The 23,247-nt window shown below is 42.6% G+C and overlaps 1 protein-coding gene across 45 annotated transcripts in view; it reads left to right on the top strand.

Moving 5' to 3' along the window:
- The window catches only part of MAGI1 (membrane associated guanylate kinase, WW and PDZ domain containing 1), a 293,011-nt gene that overhangs the window by 208,255 nt on the left and 61,509 nt on the right, over nucleotides 1–23,247 (top strand). For 20 of the 45 annotated variants that reach the window (XM_040646381.2, XM_040646379.2, XM_040646364.2 and 17 more), the window contains 5 exons: nucleotides 2,623–2,742; nucleotides 13,680–13,886; nucleotides 16,155–16,365; nucleotides 19,182–19,264; nucleotides 22,231–22,269. In XM_040646381.2, coding sequence (XP_040502315.1) covers nucleotides 2,623–2,742; nucleotides 13,680–13,886; nucleotides 16,155–16,365; nucleotides 19,182–19,264; nucleotides 22,231–22,269 — 660 coding nt within the window. The remainder of the gene's footprint in view (nucleotides 1–2,622; nucleotides 2,743–13,679; nucleotides 13,887–16,154; nucleotides 16,366–19,181; nucleotides 19,265–22,230; nucleotides 22,270–23,247) is intronic. The other 25 variants (XM_040646380.2, XM_040646365.2, XM_040646378.2 and 22 more) reach the window with 4 other exon arrangements.

The following is a 23,247-nucleotide window of genomic DNA, read 5'->3' as shown; positions in this document are numbered from 1 at the left end:
TTGTGCTCAATTAATTCTGCCATTATCTCTGGTCTGATCTGCTATTAGCTCTGACAAAACATACAGCCACCTCACAGCCCTCTCCTCCAGTGCTGACCAACCTGCGGTAAGGATGCTGCCATGAAATATAACAGGGAAAACACGCTCTATGCTTTGCACATAATTAAGTCACATTAATATCAAGAGACTTAATTACAATTTCAAGTTTATCAATAGAAAGCCCCGTTGGTAGCTCGCAGCCTGCAGCGTTGGGCTGCCCTCTGTGCTGTGCAGTTGTTTCAGGCTGCAGAGGAACTCGGGCTGGAAGGTGCCAATTCTTCTTAGTGCCCCGTTCCCAAGAAGAGCCACCGGGTTTGCTTACGCACCTCTTGGTTTTCTTTTCTTTCATGCTTTCTTTCTGCCCGCCCTCTCCCCCCACCCCCTTGTGAAGCAGCCCTTCTGGCTTTGTTGTAAGTGTGGTTTGTAATCATTGTACACATCCCAGATGGTTCATGAAAACTCTTTGAAATGCCATCTGCCAGGCGTGTGTCCAGCCGGCAGCCTGTCATTCTGCTACAAGAAAAACGGAGGCGGGTTTTCCCTTCCCCCTGCCTCTCTGAATTGCATTCAGTAACACTTGCTCAGATGTGAGGCAGGATAACAGCCTGAGCATCTGCAAGCAATCTTTGCTCTAGACAGCAACATGGAAAGTGGTTGGGTTTTTCACTTCACCCAGATAAGATATCCTAACCAGTGTTGTTTTTATTTTCCCCCTGTTTATTGCTGGAGACCGACGGGAGGTGACAAATGTTATCTTCATGATGTAATGTTTTTCTTTTACGCTGTGGCTTGGCGTTTCTAATGCATTTAGTGTATGTTGCAGGCAATCGCGCTGATAGTGAGCACATCTGCGATTTTTCGACTTGAACATATTCAGGAAATTAAGAACACTGAGATGAAACAAATAGATCCATTAAAATGGCTCAGAGGAATTATGGCAGAGATATAATTGTCATGTCAAATAGGCAGCCAGCACAAGTAAACTGCTGACTGCAATTTCACCGCTATAAAAATTCAGAGGGAAAAAAAAAATGATTAATAAATACTCTCTGTGGGAAGATATAGATAAAGAAAAGATGAGAACTTGTAAAGATAAAGTAAAATGAATCCTGAAGTTCCTTGATCTTTGTCTCTCACAATCATGAGTTGTCAGTTACTGGGGAGAAGCATGGCCCAATCCCTGCATTCAGCTCGCTTGGCTCGGGGTGATGGGCGTTTGATGGATGCGTTCAATGAGGAGTGTTGTGGCGTCTGGTTCTCATTCCTTTGGGCCCCAGGCATGGAGCAGCTACAGCGCAGCCTTGGTTGGACTTATTGCTGGAGTGTTTTGTTCCTCTGATGGGCCTGGTGTAGGGGAATTTGACAGGGGCCAAGAGCCATGGTGCCTCAGTGAGGGTCATGTCAGCATGAACATCTGCATCCAAATTGGAAAGAGTTGTTCTGTTAATAGGATGAAGGAATTCATCATCATCTCCATCCCCTTTTTTCTGTCCTTCCTCCTACCTTTACCCATTCACGACCAGCTCCAGAAGGAGGAATGATAGCAAAAGCACAGGAATTTATAGATTATCTGAAGACTGGTGGTAAATAAAATGAAAGTGTTTCTATTTCAAAACAAGAAATGAGGGATTTTGAAGAAAGTGGATGTGTATCAAGGAAATTTATCTACTGATAGTGATTCAAGGGTGTCATTCCATCAAGACTGACCTCTTGATTAATCTCTTGGGTGAATAGGGCATAAGAAGACTTTCTGCTCTCCTGGCACTCGAGAAAAACGTTTGCCAGATGTAGGCATGGTAAATTTATGCTCTTTCAACTTCTGAGAGCTGGACTCTTCCCAATTACTTTCCAGAAGCTCAACTTCTTTATACTTTCTTCAGTCCTTTTATAAAGGGTTTAGGAAATTGCATGCACTGAGGAGATACTGCCTAGGGGCCGGGGTAGTCCTGCAGGAGTGAGAAGTCACGCTTAGTTAAATATTAGACATGGTTTCCATGTCTCTAAAATAACTCCCAAGACAGCAGATTGGTTGCAATCACAGCATTCAGACACCTCCAACCCAAAGACACTGCTCTTTTCTTCAGTTTAGTTCCCTCTAACATAAATAAAGTAATAAGTAGAAGTAAGGGAGAAGAGGCCTTTATGATGTGAAAGAATATTTGGTGAGAAAAAGTGATACAGAAACAAGGGAAGGCAGAAGTTGTCTTATGTGAGAATACAGATGCAGTTTTAGTGAAGCTGAAGTGACACTCTGCTAATGACGAGAAGGTAATTGCTGGTTTATTCCCAGATACCAAACTCTTCCAACTGTGTTTCTGCACGTAGCATGAGATATTTCTTTGCCAGAGAGCTTTTCTGGGAATATCAAAACCACTGTGGCTGGGTGGAACAAGAGGTACCATCAGCTCAGCCTAAGATTTATGTCTTGGTTTGTTTTTATGTGGGTTGCTGACTCTTGTCCATGCTCTCTGTGTAATGCAGAATTGTATTTTATGGATACTGTTGTATCTTTATGATCATTTTTGTTGTCCCTTTTAACACTTGATAAGAAAACAGTATTAATGTGCCAATTTTTCCTTTCAGGCACAACCCGCCCTCCGAGAGAAGGAGAAGTGCCTGGTGTGGACTATAACTTTCTGACTGTGGAGGAGTTTCTGGAGTTGGAGCGAAGTGGGACCCTTCTGGAAGTAGGAACCTATGAAGGTATGGAGTCACGGGCACTGAAAAAGCACTTCAAGGAGCTGTGGTAGGATGTCTGCCTTGCATTACCCTTGCTCGTGTTTACCAGCCCCATTCAAGGCCTTGATTTCTCTCCTAACCTTCTGCTTTCCTTTTTTGCCTGTACCCAGAGAGAAGGAATTTCAATATTACTCTGTGCTTTTGTCTCTTCTCATCAGTTACCTAAAAGATTAGCATCAGTAAGCCAGAAAAATCTAAGATGAGACCTGATAACAAAACACTGAGGGAAGACAGTGTGGCAGTGAATGCAAATGCATCTTTTCTTTGTATCCTCTATAACCACTCTCCCTGTTCACTTTTTCTTCCCTCCTGCTGTCTTTTTCCCCTTCATCTCTTCATCTTTTTCCCTGTGTACACATCCTTCATTGCCCAATTGTGTCTCAGGATGCAGCCACACGGTGCACTGCTTTTGGCCTTTTTTTCTTCTTTCTTCTTGGATAATTACTGAGAAGCTGAGTCATTGTGTTGATTCTTTCTACAGCACAGCTTTGCAAACAACAGCGTTGAGCCAGCCAAGGGGCACTGAAATGTCACTGGGGTGAGAGCAGGGAAAAGATGGCTTTGCCTTCAAGAACATGCGAGACAAATTGGCCAAATTCAGTCATGCAATAGGATTTGTTGATCTAAAGATGCAATCAATATTTGATGTGAAACTACTTTTGGAGGTGTGGGTTGTTGTTGTTGTTTTGTGGTTTGCATGAAGATGCTGCAAATATGATTTGGTTTCAGTCTTCCATCTCTCTGAGCTGATTGGCCCCATCAGCACCAACACTAATGTTCCAGCAGCAGCACTTCTCCAAAATGAGCTTTTTCCTCTCCACATTTCTAATTATAACATTAAATTAGTTTTCTTTGTCACAGTGCTCAAAATAGATCAGCTGAACTGCTTTGCCGTTACTTCCCGATCGTATTTGTTCTGGCGACCTTTCCATTTGGAAAGATAGAATGGGTAACTCTCTGTAAGCGGGCTCCTGGGACAAGCTGGGAAGAAGCTTTGAGGAAATGCTGTACCCACCTGGGACAGTTACAGTGTGATCATTTCGTTGCTTATGCAATTATATGCTGTAGCAGCTAAGCAATTTGGATTTCATGGGTAACTCTTTTGAGTTGCAGTGCATGAGGTCGATCTCTAAGTCTAATGGGTATTTCATTTCTGCGTGTGATAGAAATGTCAGCTTGGAGAGGCTAATTTGGCAAATAGGAAAGAAGCTTTTCAGCACCACTGTCATCAGCAGTTGTAGCAGTTGCTTAGTAGTGCTGGAGAGCTGGCCCATGGAAAGCCAGTAAGAAGAAAGAACAGAATGACAACATGTGTGCACAGTATGCAACAAGACGCGGCTCTTTGGTTGTGATGTGAAATGAATATAGCTCATTTTCCACTTCCAGCTTCAAGAAATGTTTTTGCTGCCTCCCAATATTTCTTTAATAGTACTGTTGTCCTTTTTTGGGGGTGGAAATCTTGTGTATTGATCAGAACAGTTTTGATCTCAGTTAGACCCTGGAAGATGGTGTGGTTCAGACTCAAGCTGCAAACACCACTCATTTTGCTTAAAAAAAAATTAAGGAAGGCCACAAAATTAGACTTCTGCTGTCCAAGTTTTGGTTTTTGACCAGCTTTATTGTCCTAGATTACATCAATTTGCATTTGGTTTATGCTGCATTTTACTGCTTTTTTCTTTTATGTCTCTCCATGGTGAAGTTGATTGTATTTTTGGCCCTGCCAGTGATGGCTTGTTCTAAATCAGATGGATAGAAGTCAGAACAAGGAAGTATTCTTCTATTTCTCCCTGGAGAACAATAAAATAATACTGTTAATGCATTGCTTTTATTATTAATAATGCTACTTATTGTACCAAACAGGAATTAAACAGTTGGAGAGATGGAGTTACTTTCATTTACAGTGTAATGAGATGATATAGGGATGAAGCAAGGGTTCTGATATGGAATGGAGAATAGTGATGCTGACTAGGGAAATTCTGCCACATGATGTAAGACAGATTTGGTGGTACTAAATGAACTGAGAGGTGAAAGAAGCTCCTAATTGCTGCAGTAAGGTAGCAATGTTTTGCATGGAGAAAGGACACAATTCCTTTAAAATGCAGCAGGCAGTTTTTACGAACAAGGTGATGAAGTACAGACCCAGTGCTCATAGTGGGGAAGAACACCTCACGAGAAGCTCCTGAAGTTTGAGATGTTGGGAGCAGAGACTGAGGTTTGTATTTCCATCAGCCCCCATGGTGACTCAAGCAGGATGGTGGTTTGGGGGCAGGGTTGTCCTGAGTTTCCTTTTGGTCCTTTGTTTCTAAGAGTCCCCACAAGATGATGGGTGGGAGATGGATGTAGATATGCTCTGAGTTCTGTGCTGCATTTCAGCAGAGTGTGACCTCAACAGTGAACATTATGTTCTGATATTAACAGATGATATTCATTTGCCTTTTGAAGATGTAAAGCCCCTGTGAACCTAACACTATCACTGGGAAAAACCTTGTAGGAGAAGGTGTAACAAAAGCTTTTGTTTAATAACAGTTACTTAAGAGAGCTTCTGGGGAGGAAGATTAGAAAACAGGGAGCTTTCAGAAGAGGGGTAAAACGCAGAACTTTGATGCTGATATGGATACTATTGATTAGGAAGGAATAAAGAACAAGCAGAAGAGAACAGCTGGAAACCATGGAATAGTAGGAGAGCATATCAGGTTTTGAAAGAAAAGCTTGGTCTTTGGAAATGCTCTAATTGCAAGGAGAAACTTCAAGCTGAAAAGGTGTTGCCTACCCACTGGGCTGCATAATACCATCAGTATTTCTTCTGGTGCACTGCAAATGTGTTCTTGTGGGCAGTTTTTGATTCACATCCCTGTGAATGCAGAGCGGGCATGGCAGCCTCTTTTCTGGCCACCCCCTGATGTGTCCTGCACCCACAATCCTCCATAAAGTCACAATCAGGTGGGAGGTTGAATTTGAAAGCCTTAATTCATAAGGTTCCCAGATCCAGTTTTAAGATGCTGCTTTTTAGACATTAAAGCTTAGAAGGTTCCCCTTTCTTCCCTTAAGAAAGCTCCATTTTCATCAGATTTCATCAGATTTCATCCATGATTTCATCAGAGCTGGACTTGAAATGCTGGAAGACCTGCCCAAAGCTGCTGTGCTGCACCGGTATTGGTCCGTTTTGCACCACATGCTCGAGCCAGGTGGTAATTCCCATTGACAGTTCTCATGAGGAAGAAAAAGTCTTCTTAGCCTGCACATTATCTGGGCCTTCTGGTGGATAGGAAACCGAGATAATTGCAATCTCAGGCATTTATTGACCAGTCCTTCAGAGTATAAAAACTGATGGATGCATGGAAGTAATTGTGTAGGTTACTAATTATTTAGCAATTACTTCTGCATTTGAATTGCAGGCTCTCACGGGGACCCCAAGGGAGTGCTGTTTTGGCAGAGCCACAGCTTCTAGGTTTTATTCCCATTTCTTCCCCAGCCTGCCAAGCGGCCATGGGAAAATCAGGTGGCTGCTCTGTGCTTCAGATTCCCAGCCTGGAGAATATAAAAACAACACTTCCTTCTTTCTTCATTAATATTTCAGCAGATATCCTGTGCCTGCGGTTATCTCCTGTTACAAATAGGAGTGAGATGGTGGCACTGATGACATTTCAGAGCTGGATGCAGCAGTGGCACCGCACGGAGACATTAGCATGGTGGCTGAATCTTGAATGGGGGTGGCTGTGTCACTGGGGTCTGGCGAGGCTGAATTAATGAATGCCTGCCCAGCACTTAGTGATCCTCAAAAGAAAAAGTGCTGCACTTTATAACATGTGAAGGGTTATTACATTATGGAGTATTATTGTCAAGGCATCATCTTTCATTCACAGGACAAGTGCTATGTGATTGCCAAGAGAAGTAATAAGTAATCTGCATTAGTCTCATGACTAAGATGTAATGGGGTGACTTGCTAACATTTTTAAAGTGTATAAAACTAGCTCCTGTAGACAGGGTCTCTGATTGCAGTACTTAATGAGTGTAATAAATTACCTTAACAGTGTAGTTAGAATTTCAGCTGAAGTAGAGAGGTGTATTCAGCAACATGTTCAAATCAAGATGCCTTTAGCCTAACACGCCTGATGTGCACGCTCTCCTTAGGTTTCTCTGCAGCAGCATTGCTCGCCCAGCTGCTGCAGCAAAATGGCAGGATTTTCTTAGCTGTTCTTCTGGTGCCTTCACAGCCTGTGGGTCTCGTCTGCTTGGTCCAGACTTGAAATGAGTACCACGTCTGTGGTATGCAGAATGCAAGACTGAGCGAGTAGGGCTGGCTGCTGCTGGGGATGCCCATGCAGCAGATCAACATGTTCCACTTAATAAGATAAGATCTGCTTATTAGTGTCTCTGTACTGCAGATTGACTCAATAATTCAATAAATGGCTCCTTTGGCACTGTATTTTATAGGCAAAGGAGGTACACACACAAGTGTGTCTGTGACAGGGACAGCAAGTAAAGGTTAAATTCTATTTTTTTTCATTAAAGCAATCTCTGTTTTAATAAAATAAATCAAGGAGCTGTTTTCTCCTCTGACTGCTTGGTAATGATCTGATAGAGGGAAGAGATACCGTCCAGAGTGACTTGGACAGAGTTGAGAAGTGGGCTCACGTGAACCTAGTGAGGTTCACCAAGGCCAAGTACAAGGTGCTGCACGTGGGTCGCAGCAATCCTACACACTTATGGACTGGGAGAAAGGCTCCTTTGAGAGCAGCTCTGCGTCCCTTCCTACCCAAGCCATTCTGTGATCGTGATGAATATTCACTCACAAACATCTGTGCACTGCAGAAAGGTGCCTTGTCTACCTTTGGCTTTTATGCTTAGCTTCTTTTTTAAACTGCTAATAAGAAGGAAAAGGATGTTTTTGTCTGGGTGTGATTATCAGTATTAAACATGAGTGCAGCTATACTGAAGCGTCATCAGATAACAGTGCTTCATTCTACAAACAGCTAAAGTCACAGCTGATAACTCTTCCTCTCTAAAAGCAAATATTCAGGTATGTAATAGTTTTAGACTGGCTTTGAATTTCCTATAGAATTTCTGCTTGGCTTCTCTGTGCATTTGCAATCAGAAGTTTTCCAATGTGAGCTTTGTCTGAAGTTATTCCTTGATAGTTTTGCTTTTCACCGCTTTTTAATATATCTTAAAACACAGACCTTGGGGGCAGAGGCTGAAACACCTCTGACAAAATGGGCACAGTGCATGGCATTTTCTTGACTCCTACAGCCTTGTGCTGGGTAAGCTGTGTTCCAGCCTCTTCTCCTGTGTTCTCTGTGTATGCTATGCTCACGTTCATATTCCCTGTGAATTTATTTGCATGTGAATATAACAAATAATCTAGTATAGCTGAGCTTGGAAGCACCCTGAGATGCCGTGGTTGTCCCATGCCACCATTATCTTTCTACGTATGTTATAATTATCTTTCCTTTGTTCTTGCCTGTTAGAAATGTACTAAGCATTATAGGTGCTTGAATGTAGCTGCACATAAGCACTGTCAATAGCATGTGGCAACACCTGGTGATAACACATGAAATATTAGAATAAGTGAGACTGACTTGATATGTAGGTGACTTTCTGCCATATTGTCATTGCCTACAGGGCCACTAACTGCAGTTTTTGTTAGATTTCAAGCATAAATTGAGATGTGCAACTGTAGTATTTTGACTAATTTAACAAAAAATCTGGACTGATCTTTCAGTTAACCTCACCATTCCTAACTGAAAAAAAATTGACAGAGAATCTTGCTCGTTAAAGCAAATTGGATTTGCATATATTGTAGGCTAATTTCTCTGAGCTCTGTTCCGTTGTCTGTGCTTTGCTTCCGATCCAGATGCTAAATCTGTGGCCTCCTCCCGGTTGCCTGGATACTCTGAGTTTCCTCGAGGCAATTGCTAATCAATGTGCAGTTGCAGCTAGGTGAATCCTGCAGACAGCAGCCAGATCTGTCATCAGAATGTGGAAATCTGTAGCAGAATATGATCTGGGAAGAGAACAGACAAAACAGTGTAGCAGGAGCTCTGCTCCCAGGAATCCATTCATCCTGTGCTAATCAGACATGAGCACTCTTGGCTGTATTAAATGAGCAGAGGCCCTTCTGCTAAAACGAAGGGTCAATTGTTTTGGTTCTTGTAGAGTGCGGAGAACATGAGCTGCATCTCAGAAAAGAAAACAATTACATTAATAATTACATTTGAAGTCTTCATGTCAAGACCTTGCCTTAATTTTGACACTTATCTCCAAGTCTCTTTCCCCAAATATGCATTTGCATGAACACAGTGTGCTGCAAACTGCTTTTTAAAACATGAGCTCTTAATGGAGTCCTTGTTACCTCAGAGATGCAACTTTGAAGATCAGATACATTCCCACGGACACAGGGTCCTCTGTGCTACACAGAAGCTTTTGAGTGTTGTGTTGGTTTTTTTGTTTGTTTGTTTGTTTAATAATTGCAAAATTATGCCTCACAGCAGGCATCAGTAAAAGAACTCTGCTCTGCACTTTCCTCAGACAAATGCACCTGCAGTCCCAGGCTTCAATCTCTTTGCAACAAAAAAAATCAAGAGAAATTGTCCCTACAAAAAGATGCAGCAAAATCAGCCCTGGAAGGCTCAAGTGCCTGAAATGTAAGGCTTGGGACTGCATTCTTCAGTTGGTGCTGTGCCACTGGGATTAATGCTTGCCCTTGCTCACAGCCCCTCTGCCTCCTTGCACAGCTCCCAGCAGCTCTGCCACCCACAGCCTCTGTGGTCTCAATTTACCTCTCTGCAAGAGACACCTGGCCTCTTATCTGTACAATTTTAGACCGTTCTAGATTGTATCTGCCATCTTATGCATCTCTCCCCATTCCATGAATGGACTCCTAACAACTATATCTGAATCAAATGGCAATTGACAGCAGTTCCTATGGGCTGATTTCACAGTTATTTTCATGTAAGTGTAGTAATTGATGTATTTATATGAATTACATTTCAAATTCCAGGTCACTTAAAAAACTTAGAATCATGGATGGATTTACTTCCCTTCAGGGGAATGTTTAATAATAGCATACTGTTATTTTGAAATATAACACAAATTTTTCATTACCACTAGCTTTCTAAAAAATAAACAGAATAGCCCAAGTTCTCTGGACAAACAGCATTGCTTTAATTCATAACTCTGGGACAGGATAGATAGCTTTCATTGATTACCATCTACGCTTGAGCTGGCAGAGGAAGAAGTGTTATGATGATGAGAACTTGTCTTATTGTTGTGATTAGCTGTAACCGAAGTCTAATTACTGTGTGTGATGCTGAAATGTGTAAGCTGCCGACACTTAGAGATAAGGAGATGAAAAGAAATCAACTCATTCCAAATAGCTATTATGGTTTCTTCATTATTGTTGGTATTTCTGCGCGCTCTCCTGAGTGGTACTTTAGAATACATGGATTAACTCATGGTTTTGGCTGCAAGAGCTGCCATCAAACTTGAGTTGTGGTTAAATGTGTTTTAAGCACCAAAGGACTGAATAAAATAAGGGTTAGTGAAAGGTGCTTGACAAAGAGCGCAGCTAATGGTATGTGCATCTGCTGAGTGAATGCATTATTAGCTATTAGTGCAGTTACTGTTGGCAGGATCCTAATGAGAATGAGGAGTGGGAAGGTTCAGGAGACTGCTTCCCTTAGCAGTCAGGCATGAGAAGGTTCCCAGGTGCTTCATAACTGGTGCTTTCTTGGAACAACAGAGATTTTCCTGTTGTCTTGCTGAAGAAGTCTCCCTCAGCTGGAAGATGAGCTGCTCTTTCCAGCCTCGGGGCATCCCGTCAGAGGCACCCATGCCTTCTTGGTTGCTCAGCACCCTGGAGAGTTCTGCTGGAACCACTGCACTGAGTTCCCAAAATGGTTGGGGATCCTCCGGGCTGACAGATGCTTGTGTATGCTCATGTACCATGCTGTTAATAATTAGAGCTGATTGGATATTCAGTACAAATTATACTGGCTATGGAGTTAGCCCCTTCTGTAGGCTTACAAGTGGCTCACAAAACACTGTTAAAGCACATTTTTAAATATATGTTTTTTCTCATAAACACTGTCAGATTTAATTTGAGCAAATGATGTCGAGTCTGAGTGCTTAAAAACTCTTCCTGGGCTGTTCGCTATCAGTTGCTAATGTTGCGTGTTTGGATTGCTGAGTCACAGGGTAAATATTTTCTCTTTATAATTTGTAGGAAGATAATTTTAAGTGCCAGCCCCTCCTAATGGTGTGTTTGCCCCCACGCCCGGGCCCGCGTGCTATGCCTTCACAATGAGCTGCTTAGCAAGGGAGAGATCTGACTGCATACAGCAAACACAAGGGGAAGAATATTTCTTTTCCCTCAGTCTGTCAACTGGAAGCTGCCTTGGAGCTTCACTTTGCAGTTTCTCCTTGTGAGTTGGGTGCTTTGCCACACCTGTCTGTCCCTGTGTGCATCTGAAGGAAGAGCTGTGTTGTTTTTTTAATACTGGCTCAGGCTGAGTCTGCCTCCTGTGGAGGAAAAAGAAAAGTTCAGCCCCCATGGCTGTATTTCCTACACTCTGCAAAACAAAACCCACGCATGCATAGCCACGCTCCATTTCATATTCATATTTACTCTTGATGTGCATTCATATGTATCTATGGGGGTCCTCTAAGACAGCACGCAGTTGATATAGAAAATAATTCTTAGCTGATAGTGGTACCAACCAACCATGGCTAGTTTGAAAAAGGATTGGTGTTTTCAGTGTAGATAAATTGGAACCACTTGGAAGACACCTGTTTTCCTCCTGGGAAACAGCTCTCCTTGAGCTCTTCATAAGCTCAGCCTTGCTTGTTGGTGGAGGAACTGAAAATGGGCAAACTCGAAGTATCTGTGATTGAAGGAATGATGGTAACATCTGTGCTTTGGGTTTGTCCAGAAGAAATAAAAATGCATGTTAGCAACATCCACAGATCCCCTTCATTTGCTTTGTTGCATCCACTGCAAAATCTGGATCTGTGGCTTAGCAGTTAAGATACTTGTAAAATGCATCTACTTTTTGAAAAGAAACAAACAAAAAGTAGCAGCATCTGTCTGGAGAAATGCTGAAGAAAACAGGAGGAGAGCAGGGCATTTAGCTTTTTTCTTCCCACCTACTTCTGTATTTTTCCTTTTGCACTCTCTCTCCCCCATTCCTCCTCTTTCTGCATAAAACAGTTCTGCAGTATGTGGAGCATAAGAATCATTTCTCTAGCAGAGGCTGCAACCTGCTTTAGGAGCCTCCATCCCCATTAGAGACTTTCCAGAAGAAGTAATTTCCTTCTCCCTATAAATTATGCATCAATGTACATTTAGGATTCTGAAATGACGAACAGAAGATGAAAGCATTGCAGAGCATCGCTGCTCCCATGGAGCTGAATCCATGACATTGTGTACAGGCTCGAGCACACCTTGTTAAGACAAACCTGCACGTGTTGCTGTCCTGGTACTCAGGCTGTATGAGCACAGAGCAGATCGAATGGAGCCCACGATATTGGCTTCTGCAACAAAAGCATGCACGCATATGCATGAAAGTAAATAAAAGAATCTTTTTTAGTATTGGTGAGGTTTTAAAGTGCCCTTTCATCATGTGCCTTTGGCATGTGGTTTCTTTCCAGTGTAATAGGGGCAATAAAAGGGTTTTTAGAACTTTTTGGAGACGGGATGTTAAATATATTATATAATTATATACTGAAAAATTGGAAAATAATCGTATTACATGTAGCCTATGGAGATAAATGAGGAATGTAATCAAATGTACCTGTGTGATTTAAAGGAGAATCTTGTGCTGCTGCAGAAGTTGAAGCTGTACCAGTCCACCCTCACATAGGTCAGGAGAATATTTGAGCCCAACTCTGATTTCCAAAAGGAAATTATTGAAAGGGTAATTGGATGTAAACTATTGCACATCACAGAGTTCTGTGTGAAAGATATCTGTTGGGCAGTGAGGCAGAGCTTGGCACTGGAGCCTGAGCTCCTGTAACTGTGGAAACCACTTCCAGTCCTGAGCTTCCCTGGGGATTTCAGAGCACATCGAGCACTGGGTTGAAGCAAACCCATGCCAAATCTCCACATGGTTCCTGTGCCAGTGCACCTGCATGCATTCCATACTTCTTCCACTGTTACTTAAGGGGACACCAAAGTATCCCAGGCACTTTGCAGCGCTCACGTCACCCATGGAGCAGATGCCAGGGGCTGTGCTGGCACAGCGCCACTGTGTCTTTGTCCATCCCAGCTCTGCCTCAAGGTCTGGTTGTTCACTTCTACCCAGGCTGACCCAAGTGCTGAGCTTCCTCTTTGGAAGAAGCAGTGCCACGTGGTGCCTCTCCTTTTCTCTCCTTTGACAAAGTTTTCCTTTAGAGAGAGACTAGTTTTTGCTTTTAAACGCAGCATCCACTCCAAAAGAACCTGCGTGTTAAAGCAGGCCATCGAGCCTTTCATCACTTCACTGGGTGATAGCAGTCATGAATTTTTTATTTTCTGCAGGGCTCACTCCAGATCTGCCACAGCATTGTGTGGGTACACACGTAAAAAGGCTACTAATTGAAATTCAGCTGTAATGAGATGAAGTTTGGTATTCACCACGGCTGCCTTTTGTTTTAGCCCTTGTACGCTCAGTGCACCTAAACAATGGGACCATTGCTTCTGCTTTGAGAACTAACAAGAATAACTTAAAAGGCAAAAATATGTCCGTGTCTGCTCTAGGGATGAAATATGCCCCTTAAAAAATGGGAACGCTGTGTTAGTTTATGTATTTATTTACATACTAGTGGGGAAGAACAGAGATTTTGATGGAATTGAAAATAAAACAGAAATCTCACTGCTTTAAACTGCTCCCTTCTGAAGATGCAAATGTGTTTCTATTGCCTAGGTAACTATTATGGAACGCCCAAGCCTCCCAGCCAGCCCCTCAGTGGGAAAGTGACTTCCACCGATGCTCTGCAAAACCTGCAGTCTGGCTCCAAGCAGTCAACTCCAAAGCGAACCAAGTCTTACAATGATATGCAAAATGCTGGCATAGTGCACACAGAGAATGAGGAAGAGGATGATGCACCTGAAATGAGCAGTAGCTTCACAGGTAAATGGAAAATACCACAGTCTGGCAGCTAGAGTGCACGGGAAAGATTTTGGGAGGGGTTAATTTGTTTGTCTGCTTGTGGGTTTTGCTTCCTGGGAGGCATTTTATTTTGCAGCATTGCATTTTAAAGTCCTCCAGTGTAGGAAACTGCTAGATTTTTAATCAGGGTTCTTAAACTGTGAAGAATAATTGAGAATTTTCTAAAAGATGTTCTGTGGTAACGTGCAGTTTCATCATTAAGGACACATTCATATTTCTTTCAGAAATTGTCTGTTGGGTGCAGACAGATTCTGCTTTCACTTACTCCAGTGTAGATTTCAATTACTCCGTTGAGCCAAATGACAAGTTTAAGTACAGAAAGATGAAATGATGTCTGGTAGAAATTAAAGGTAACATTTGTAAATCCCTTTATGCTCTGAGTTAATCATTCTGGCAAACGCAGAGATTTTTCTTACAAAGAATCATGTAATTACTTCTGATGTCAAGGAACGTGCCATCATTTTGAACTTCGCTTTGTGGACAGTCAGCTTGAAATATAAGTCTCCCACTGGAAATCAGAAACTTTCTAAGTTGAAATGATCTTGAATACTACATGAGATACACTCGTCTTCATTGTAAATTAGCCCAGAACCTCAGTTCTGTCTGCAGCTTTGTCAGCTCATTGTCAGTTCAATCTCAGCCAAGCTCAGAAAGTTCAAGGAAGAGCTTGACCTGTGGTTGAGTTCTAGTCATTAAAATCAATATGAAATGGTTCAGGCGTGGCACATTTGAAACTAATTATTACTCCTTCTAAAATATATGACTGTCCTGTCCCCCTCCTTGCACTGGGAGATACTGCACACAATTACAAGATCCTCTTCCCCATGGTCCCTTCCAACAGACTGAGGGCTGCGTGCTATGGAAGTGAGGCCTCACGTCCTGCTCAGTGCAGATCTTAATGCCGCTCAGGCTATCCTCAAGCATTGGCTGAAAGATCACTGGAAACTTTTGTAATATAAAGTCACACATCTCTGTGGAGCTTGAGAAGGATTTAGGCCAAAATGTAGTTTTGGTCTTTCTCTTGTCAAGTGGTTTTGAGGGTTGTGCTCTGCTTGGATATTACCCTTCACGTTTTCCAGCTCAAAACGCTGCTAGTTGGCCTCATCCTTCCCAGGCTACAAATCCCCATCTCTGCCTTCCAGATCCTTTATGAAGTTTTTCACCTGAGGATAATTTTTCATGGGTTGTGAGGTGGCAGCAAGCTCGACTCCTATTGCAGGACCTGATTGTAGGAGGAAGCCAGTGAGAGATGCTATTTGCCTTCCTTTCCACTCATCTCAGTGTTTTGCCCCTGAACTGAGCATAGCATCATTTATTTTCCTCGTTTTATTTCAAGAAGATGAAATACTGGAAGATGCAGCTCATTTGTCACAACGTTCTCACACCCTGGCCCCCTGCCTCCATGAAATGGGCACAGAATCAAGAAAAGAGAGATATTTCTCCTATACCAAAGTGATTCCTTATGCTTGTTTCACGTGTAAGTGTGCTAGTCATGTTAAAATGCTCCCGCTTCCTTAGCAGACCTCTCAGTGACTTGTGTTTTTCAGGCTGTGGCATGTTTACACTCACAGTCTTAAGCTGGCGATGATTCATTCATGCCTTTTTATCTTGTCAGCTTCTACCTAAAAATATCAAACAGCGGGAAGGCTAGAAAGCAAGCATCTGAGAGCGCTGCTGAAGTCTAGATCTTTTTCTTCCATCTTCTTCCAGCTTATAATTTTTGGTATCTTGTCTTTTTGCGAAGGCAGCACGCGTGGTTGAAATAATACAGGAGCTGCCATTAGCGAGCCCCCCGAAAACAGGGCCAGGGGCTCGGTAGTTAGCTGTAATTAGGGGTAGAGGGAATGGCCAGCACTGCTTTGTATATATAGCTCAAAACGGCACAAATATAAGCATGAACAGTATTTCCATAATGGGAGAAGGGAAAAATACTTCATAAAATACCCCTTAGTGACTTGGATATAGTAGGATATAGTGTAGATCTGTGTAGTAGAGCTCTCTAGACAGCTCAAACGGGCACTTATGAACATGTGAACACGTGGTGCAGTGCTGACATTCATTTTAATTTTTAATTAAAAAAAATAAAAAGCACTGCTAGAGAAGTTCACCACTGGCTTATTGACTTTGAGCTTCTGGCTGCCTTGTAAAGCATCTCTCCTTTTGATCATTCTTCAGATAGGAAATGTTATTCTCCTAATCCTCAATATGGAAAATGTGTTTAATCTACAGCAGAGTCTGGTGACCAAGACGAGCATCACACGCATATCGTCAGAGAGACAGCCCCACCGTCTGCGATTGATAGCCACACCAATCTTCCCACCACGGAACCATCTCAGAGCCTCCCTCAATACCTACCTCCTTCTGCCGAGGATAACCTAGGTCCTCTGCCAGAAAACTGGGAGATGGCCTACACCGAGAACGGAGAAGTCTATTTTATAGAGTAAAGCTCATTCTCGTTGTTCTGATTCCATCTCTCTCCCCCTCTGTGGGCATAAGTGAACCTCTGTGGATGCACTGTGTGTGTGTATGAAATATTTAGTGTCTGTGTTATGTTGCAGAGCTAAAAGTTCTTTACTGCTCGGAAGGGCTTTTTGCATTTCCTGATTGGATTAACATCCAGATGACTCCCAAGTTCAAAGACAGGGGAATTCCTCCGCTCCCTATGGAGCCAGGCTATGGGCTTTGTGCATTGTCAAAAAAGCCAAACGTGTTAACATGCTGCAGTGGTTTGCAGAAGGCATAGTTCTGTGCAAAGCAGGCACAGTAAATTCAGGAAAGCAAAAAGCACCTGGTGTTGTACAGGCTTTGCCTAAAAGCTCTGCGCTGTCAGCAGCTTTATGATGGTATTGATTTTTTCTTCATGCCATAAATAATAGTCTCTAATTATACTTGTCTAGATTTATTGAGATAGGAGTAACTTATAAAACAGGACCTGTTGTGGAGCTGAGCTAGATTAAAATTCAATTAACTTATGAAACTCGAGGCCTTAGCTGTGCAAGCAGAGGGAGGGATGAGGAATTGATCTGAACTTTGGGAGAAGCCAAGGAGAGGTTCGTCATTGCAAGTTTCCTATTGGCTATAGGGGCAGGGGAGCACATTAGAGAAGAGTGCCAGAATGCTGGAGGAACTGGGGGAATTTTGAGAATCCTAGCATGGAAGCGCCTCAAATAATTTGTTAGACCTTTTGCAGGAGAACAATAGACATGGCAGTAAAATATAGTCTGCATCAACACCTCGTTGTGTGATGGGAAAATCTGGAAGCACACCAACGGCTGCCTTCCCTTCTGCGCAGGTTTTGAGGATACAGATACATGGGGTGATTCTGTTCAAAAATGTGTCGGTGTGGATGTGGTGCTGAATGGCCGCAGTTGTATTAATTCTAAGGACAGTCTGAGCCTAGAAACAATTTAGTTTGATTTGTATCAAGCTGATGAGTTGGTGCGTTCAAGCTGGTTCAGATGCCTGTAACCATCGTCTGCAGCACTTTAGTTATCAAGTTGGGGTGCAGAATGGAGCAGTGTAGGAACATCTGAGACGCGTGCGTACCACCAGCACAGGTGCAGGGGGGCCGGAGCTGTGTGCTGGAGAACAGACTCTGCTGGCTTGTAACTGAAGTGATTTGTCTTCAAAATACATTGAACTGGTGTGCTAGTTGGATTTTTGTTACCCCATGTATCCCAATCCCTGTTACCCTGTATGTTGGTCAGACCGTGTTGCAGGTTTGACACAATCCCGGCCCTCTGTGTGATCTGAAAGGTGTTCAGCTAAATTCTCTACACCTCAACAAACCACACAGCTGTGAGCCTTGAGTTGCTGAATGCAGAGTTGGAGGAAATATGTAAATATTCAGTTGCTCTCCTCCCACAGCCCTTTTTCTTAGCTAGGCTACAGACTTTCCTATTTATAAGTTGGCAGGACCCCTCTGCTTTATTGTTTTTAATTCGCCCGGCTTGCTGAATTTCTGCCATTCAGTTTTCTAGCTGGAGATTAATTGCTCTGAAGCATACAAAAGGTTTAAAAACCAGTTTGCTCATCCTGCCTGGGGCAGGCAGGGCAGCAGGATGTGTAAAACAATGACTTTTTATAGAATCATAGACTTACTATAGTTAGAAAAGACTGCTAAGATTATCAAGTCCAACCCCAACCCATGCCGACCGACTACGTCCCTCAGTGCCACATCTCCATGGTTCTTGGACACCTCCAGGGATGGTGACCCCACCACCTCCCAGAGCAGCCTGCTCCACTGCCTCACCACTCTTGCTGAGAAAATTTTCCTAATATCCAGTGGTTCGGATCATAGGAGCAGGGCAGTCACATGTTCTAGTGATAAATATGAGTTTGCTGGTCAGGTGTTAGTTCCTTGAGGATCACAGCCCTCGTTATGGCATTTCCTATGTCATGAGGCTGTTGTGAGGCTGAGGTTAAGCTTGCAAACCTCTCTGAGACCTTGAAGGAGAACAGCTTTCCTATGGTATTGAAGCTTCAAGCTGTTCAGCAGTGAAGACTAAGCCAGACAAATAGCACCTCAGGGACCAGAGGGTTATCTTTGCAGGTCAGGTCTGTGATGACATCAGGCTGTGGCATTATATTACAAGCTTGTCTCCATATACAAATGAAATGATGGGAGAAGATAATTTTTAAAGAATGACCTGTAAGGCTGTTCACACTGCAACCTTCACTGCCAGGCCAACGGGGGATTGGTAGGAAGGAAAAGTTGAAAGCAAAGTTGTTCTGCTTCCATCCAAGGCTTCCACAGAACATTTCTGTTGGTGTAATTAGAAGTTGTCACTGGAAGTTTTGCTTTTGACTAATGTGAGGGCCAAATCCAAACAAACATTAAAGGTCTTCTGCAGTGAGAAAGGTCACTGAGTGTTTTATGGGGGAAGGGAAATTTATGTATTTTCATCAGTAGGCAAATGACTCTGAGACAGCTCCTGGAATTAAGAAACAAATCACCAAAGCCAGAAGTCGAGAAATTCATATTACGATATTGTAGCTTTCATATGCCTCCTGTCAGTCAGGTACACTGATTTTCATAGTTTAGCTTTTTGTTCTTCACCTTTGTTATTACAATGCCATGATTCCCATGGTTTGGTGGGCTAGTTTGCAGAATAGCAAATTGCAGTGCTGCTGCTACTGAGGCAAAACTATGCCTTCAGGTCTGCTGAATAATACAGAGGATATATATTTTTTCTGTCGCTGATACTTCAGCTCTGCTTTATTAACAAAGGTCAAATTTCCATTTTTTGTTTCCAGCCATAATACAAAAACAACGTCTTGGCTAGATCCACGGTGCCTGAGCAAACAGCAGAAGCCTCTAGAAGAATGTGAAGATGATGGTAAGAGACTGAAAATAGCTAAATAATATTGCGTTTGAGCCGTTGGCTTTCTCTTTCCTTTGCGATAACCTGTGTTCAGAAATGTGTAAAAATGATAATAATAAGGTTTATGAGTAAGTGCATAGAGGTGATGCTCATTATGTTGTAAAATCACTGTCTGTGTGTGTAAGCCATCAGGAAGGCTGATTGTTTAATAAAAGTCAGCAAGAGGTCGTAGAAGGACGAGGCTCTGTTTTTGCAGAGGCTTTTCAGTACACACTAGTGCTGACCATACCCCAGAGCTCCATGGGTCCCCATGTAGCAGGAACACATCAGGGCCTCAGTGGGCTCCATTGTGTTACCCTGCTTTACGTGATTTGTCTTTGGGCAGAAATAAGTCAGTTGCTTCACTTTTAATGTTAAAGTCTGGAGGTGCACTTGGTGTTAGGATTGCTGAAAGCAAATTCTGTTGGAAATGGTAGATTTTTGCCACTGATAATCTGCACCAATGTAATTTTGTATTCCTTGAGATGTTGGAAATGCAAGCCACTGTCCGATTTGGAGCAGCCAAAGGCAGGGCTGCTAACGAAGGTTCTTTCTCTGCGCTGGAAGAAAAGGGAGCAGTGAGAAAAACAACTCAAACATTTGGGAAAACTTTTCTGTGGAAACTTTTGCCTACAGACCAGAAAAGGTGTTGGTGTCCTAGTGGTTAATTTTGGCTAACACAGTGCTATCATGGTGGACAGATAATAAAAGCGGAGGGGTTCACCTCATCCGTGTTGGTGCTGTCCTTGTGAAATTAATTTTCACAGTGTGATTAACCTCCCACTGGTGTGATTCAGCTCACTGCAAGTTGTGATTTTCATAGAATCATTCAGGTTGGAAAGACCACTAAGGTCATCCAGTCCAACCACCATTTTATTTTGGAAAAGGATCATCTTTTCCATTTGACCTTTTTTACTGGTAGGTGCAAACCCCCGTTCCTGTTTCTGCAACATGCAGCTTTTCAGACCTCCCCTTCCTCTCACTTGTGAGGTTTGCAGGACATGAGGAGCCGTCTGTGCAGCCAGGCACCAACTGCTCCCACTGAGCAGAGCCATCAGCTGTCAGGAGGGAGCTGCACCAATGGAGGCCTTTTTCTGGGCCTAAAAACAGATGTGTCAGTGGGTAATCAAAACTGGAGCAAAATTAAATCATAGCATAGGCAGGCAGAGCTCCCTCCTCCTTGCAATTAAGCATTGCTGGTAGTTTAAAGAGGAGGTTGCAAAGGCTCAGCACAAGGTTTATCCTTTCGGAGGGCTGTTTCCCCTGAGCACAACTTCTGCCCTGGCTGAAGTTCACCCACTGTGCCAATAGCCCTGATAACACCACACGGCACTTCTCCTTGCAGAAGGGAAAGCCTTCTAAACCTCTTGTTCTCTTTGCAATTACAAGGCAAGCACTGGGATGATTTATTTAATTGGGACTGGAGACAAACAGCTGCATCATTTTTATTTTTTTTTTAATCTAGTTCGTAATTTTACAGAATAGCAACATTTTTGTTTATAATGTCCTTAAAATAATCAAGTTTCATCTTCCCACGCGCCCCTCCACTTCATTCACCAAGTTGCTCATTAATGAACATTTTTAACATTCAGTAATTAGACAAGTTGCTTCATAGTGCAGCAGTGCACTGCAGTGTTCTGCCTGGCTGCTCTGATCTTGCTTCACACATTGGAATAATTGTACATCACAGCACTAAGAATAGATAAAATTATTTTTACTGCATCATGGAAATTGGACGTTTTTTGGTGAGGGTCATGTTGGGGTCTCACTAAAGTCATGGGGCTCTACCTCCATTTTTTGCGTGTGTTGTGTGTGTGTACATGTGAATTTCAGGCTTGATCCCATCCTGTTTGTGGATTTTGTGCCTGTTGGATGTTCTTTCTGGCCTGTCGGGTGTTATTTCTCTGTGAGGTGTGTCCCTGACAAGTTGGTGGCAGTTTTGAGTTGTTTAGGCTATCATAGTTCATATTTCATGTTAATGTTCCTAAGCGGATGTTTTAGTTTTGGTAGAACCTATCGCAGGTCATGGAAGTGTTTTCTGGGTATCCAAATTTTCAAAAGCAGTACTATGACACTACACCTTCTGTTTGCTTCTGTCATTCACTTATATGGCTTATGCTTTACCATATTAGGTCCACGATTGTTTTTACCATCTTTGTTCTGGTTTTGTCATCATCCTCCATTTTCTGACTGCATTATTATTATTTATAGGCTAAGCAATACTTTAATCATCTGTGTCACTGTTAACTTATGAATATGGAGCAGATAATGATAAATGGAGCAAGAGCGAATATTGATGGCTTTGTGTGTTTGAAAAACGATGTGATCTTTGTCCCAGGTGCCTCTAAAACTGCAGAATTCCTGTCTATGCCTTTACCAGTGCCTCTGGACTTTGGTGTGGGCCTGTGGCTCCAGTTAAATGAGTCATGAGTTGCATCACATCCATCTTAAATCATCTGAGTAGGTACGGTGAAGTCAGTCAGACCTTTCATGCACATAAATTTAGGTCTGTTCTTGAGAACCTTGCTACATTAGTTCTTATTTAGATGCAAGGTTTTTCTCTCAGATTTCTTCATTGGCATTCAGGTCTGGCCACCTGATAGATCCATATGTCGGCAGCATGGATTACAAAGGTCAGACCATGCAGATCTGAGGGAGAAGCTTCACTGCAGTGAGAAGTATACAAACGTGTTGCTTTGCCACATCAAACTGTGGCATGAAAGTAACCAATTCATACAGGTATTCCATTTTTTTTTTTCATTATGTACATGAAATCCATCAATATTCTGGTCACTAGATTGTGATAAATGGGAAGCTTGGGCTCAATCTATAGAAAATTAGTGCTGGTTCTGCTGTTTGCTGTAGGGAATTTCTTGCTTGGTGCTGGTATCTGAATTTTTCTTTTAATTTTTTCTATCTCATTTACTGCTCTTCCCTTGGAGAAGAAGGGGTACACACGGAGGAACTGGACAGTGAACTAGGTAAATCATCCATCTCTCGTTTTGATGTTTGACTTCAACTGCACTGTGTTAAGCCTTTAATTGCTTTCTCCTTTTTGTCATTTTGCATCTTTCAATTTTGCTCATTTCAACAAGCCTAGTTTAGCAACAAAACTTCCCTAGCCAACAAAGGTATTGGTCTTCCTCTGCTCTTACATGGATTTTCTTAGTGATTCAGGGTTTGAAGAAAGCTGGAGGGGCCTTAATTGTGCAAGGTTTGTTAGAAGTTATTTCCCCCTGCATAAGTTAGGGGCTTTTACATTGGCTTCAGGGTGAGGCTTAAGGTTACCAAAGTTGAAATCAAGTGGCAAATGGTAAAAATATTTCCCAGACAAGAGAGTTAAATTGTGGTTTAGGAAGTTTCCGTATTACACAGGATGCTTTTGCTGAGCTTGTGAATGAAGCAGCAGAGCGTTTTGCCTCAGGAGGTGATTTTATTTGCTGCATCCTTTTGTGAAGGGTGCTGTCTTGATATCTAATCTCAGCTGTGCTCGTTCTGTTTATGCTGATGGTGGAGGTAGTTGTTACTTCTGTTCACCTACACTCCAGTGCACTGAAAGGCACGAGATTGCATAGGGTTTTGTTTCCACTTGGTCTATTATTGCTTTAAAAATGTCTGTGTTTACAGTTTATATTTGTGCATACAGGAGGGCTGCATTACCAGAGACTTAACCTCCAGTGTCTGTAATGATTTGCAAGTTATTTTGCTTCCTGCTTTTGTGTGATTGATAGGGCATCGGCAGCCAGCAGCTTTTGAGTGACTTTTAACTCTACCCCAGGAGCTGTTCTCCTGGGTAATATACCTGGAATAGTGCATGAGGAGAAGGGTTGAAAAACAAATGCAGGAAAACTCATTAATTGATAAGCCTGGCCCCAGTTCCGCAGGCACTTCTGCACCCAAGTGTTTTGCTTGAACATCACGAGATGTTCCCTTTGTTGTAATGCAGGAAAGCTTTATTG

Source organism: Gallus gallus, chromosome 12 (assembly GCF_016699485.2).
Source record: "Gallus gallus isolate bGalGal1 chromosome 12, bGalGal1.mat.broiler.GRCg7b, whole genome shotgun sequence".
Classification (NCBI taxonomy): Eukaryota; Metazoa; Chordata; class Aves; order Galliformes; family Phasianidae; genus Gallus; species Gallus gallus.
Note: the sequence above shows the minus strand (reverse complement) of the source record. Positions and strands in the feature narration are given on the sequence as shown.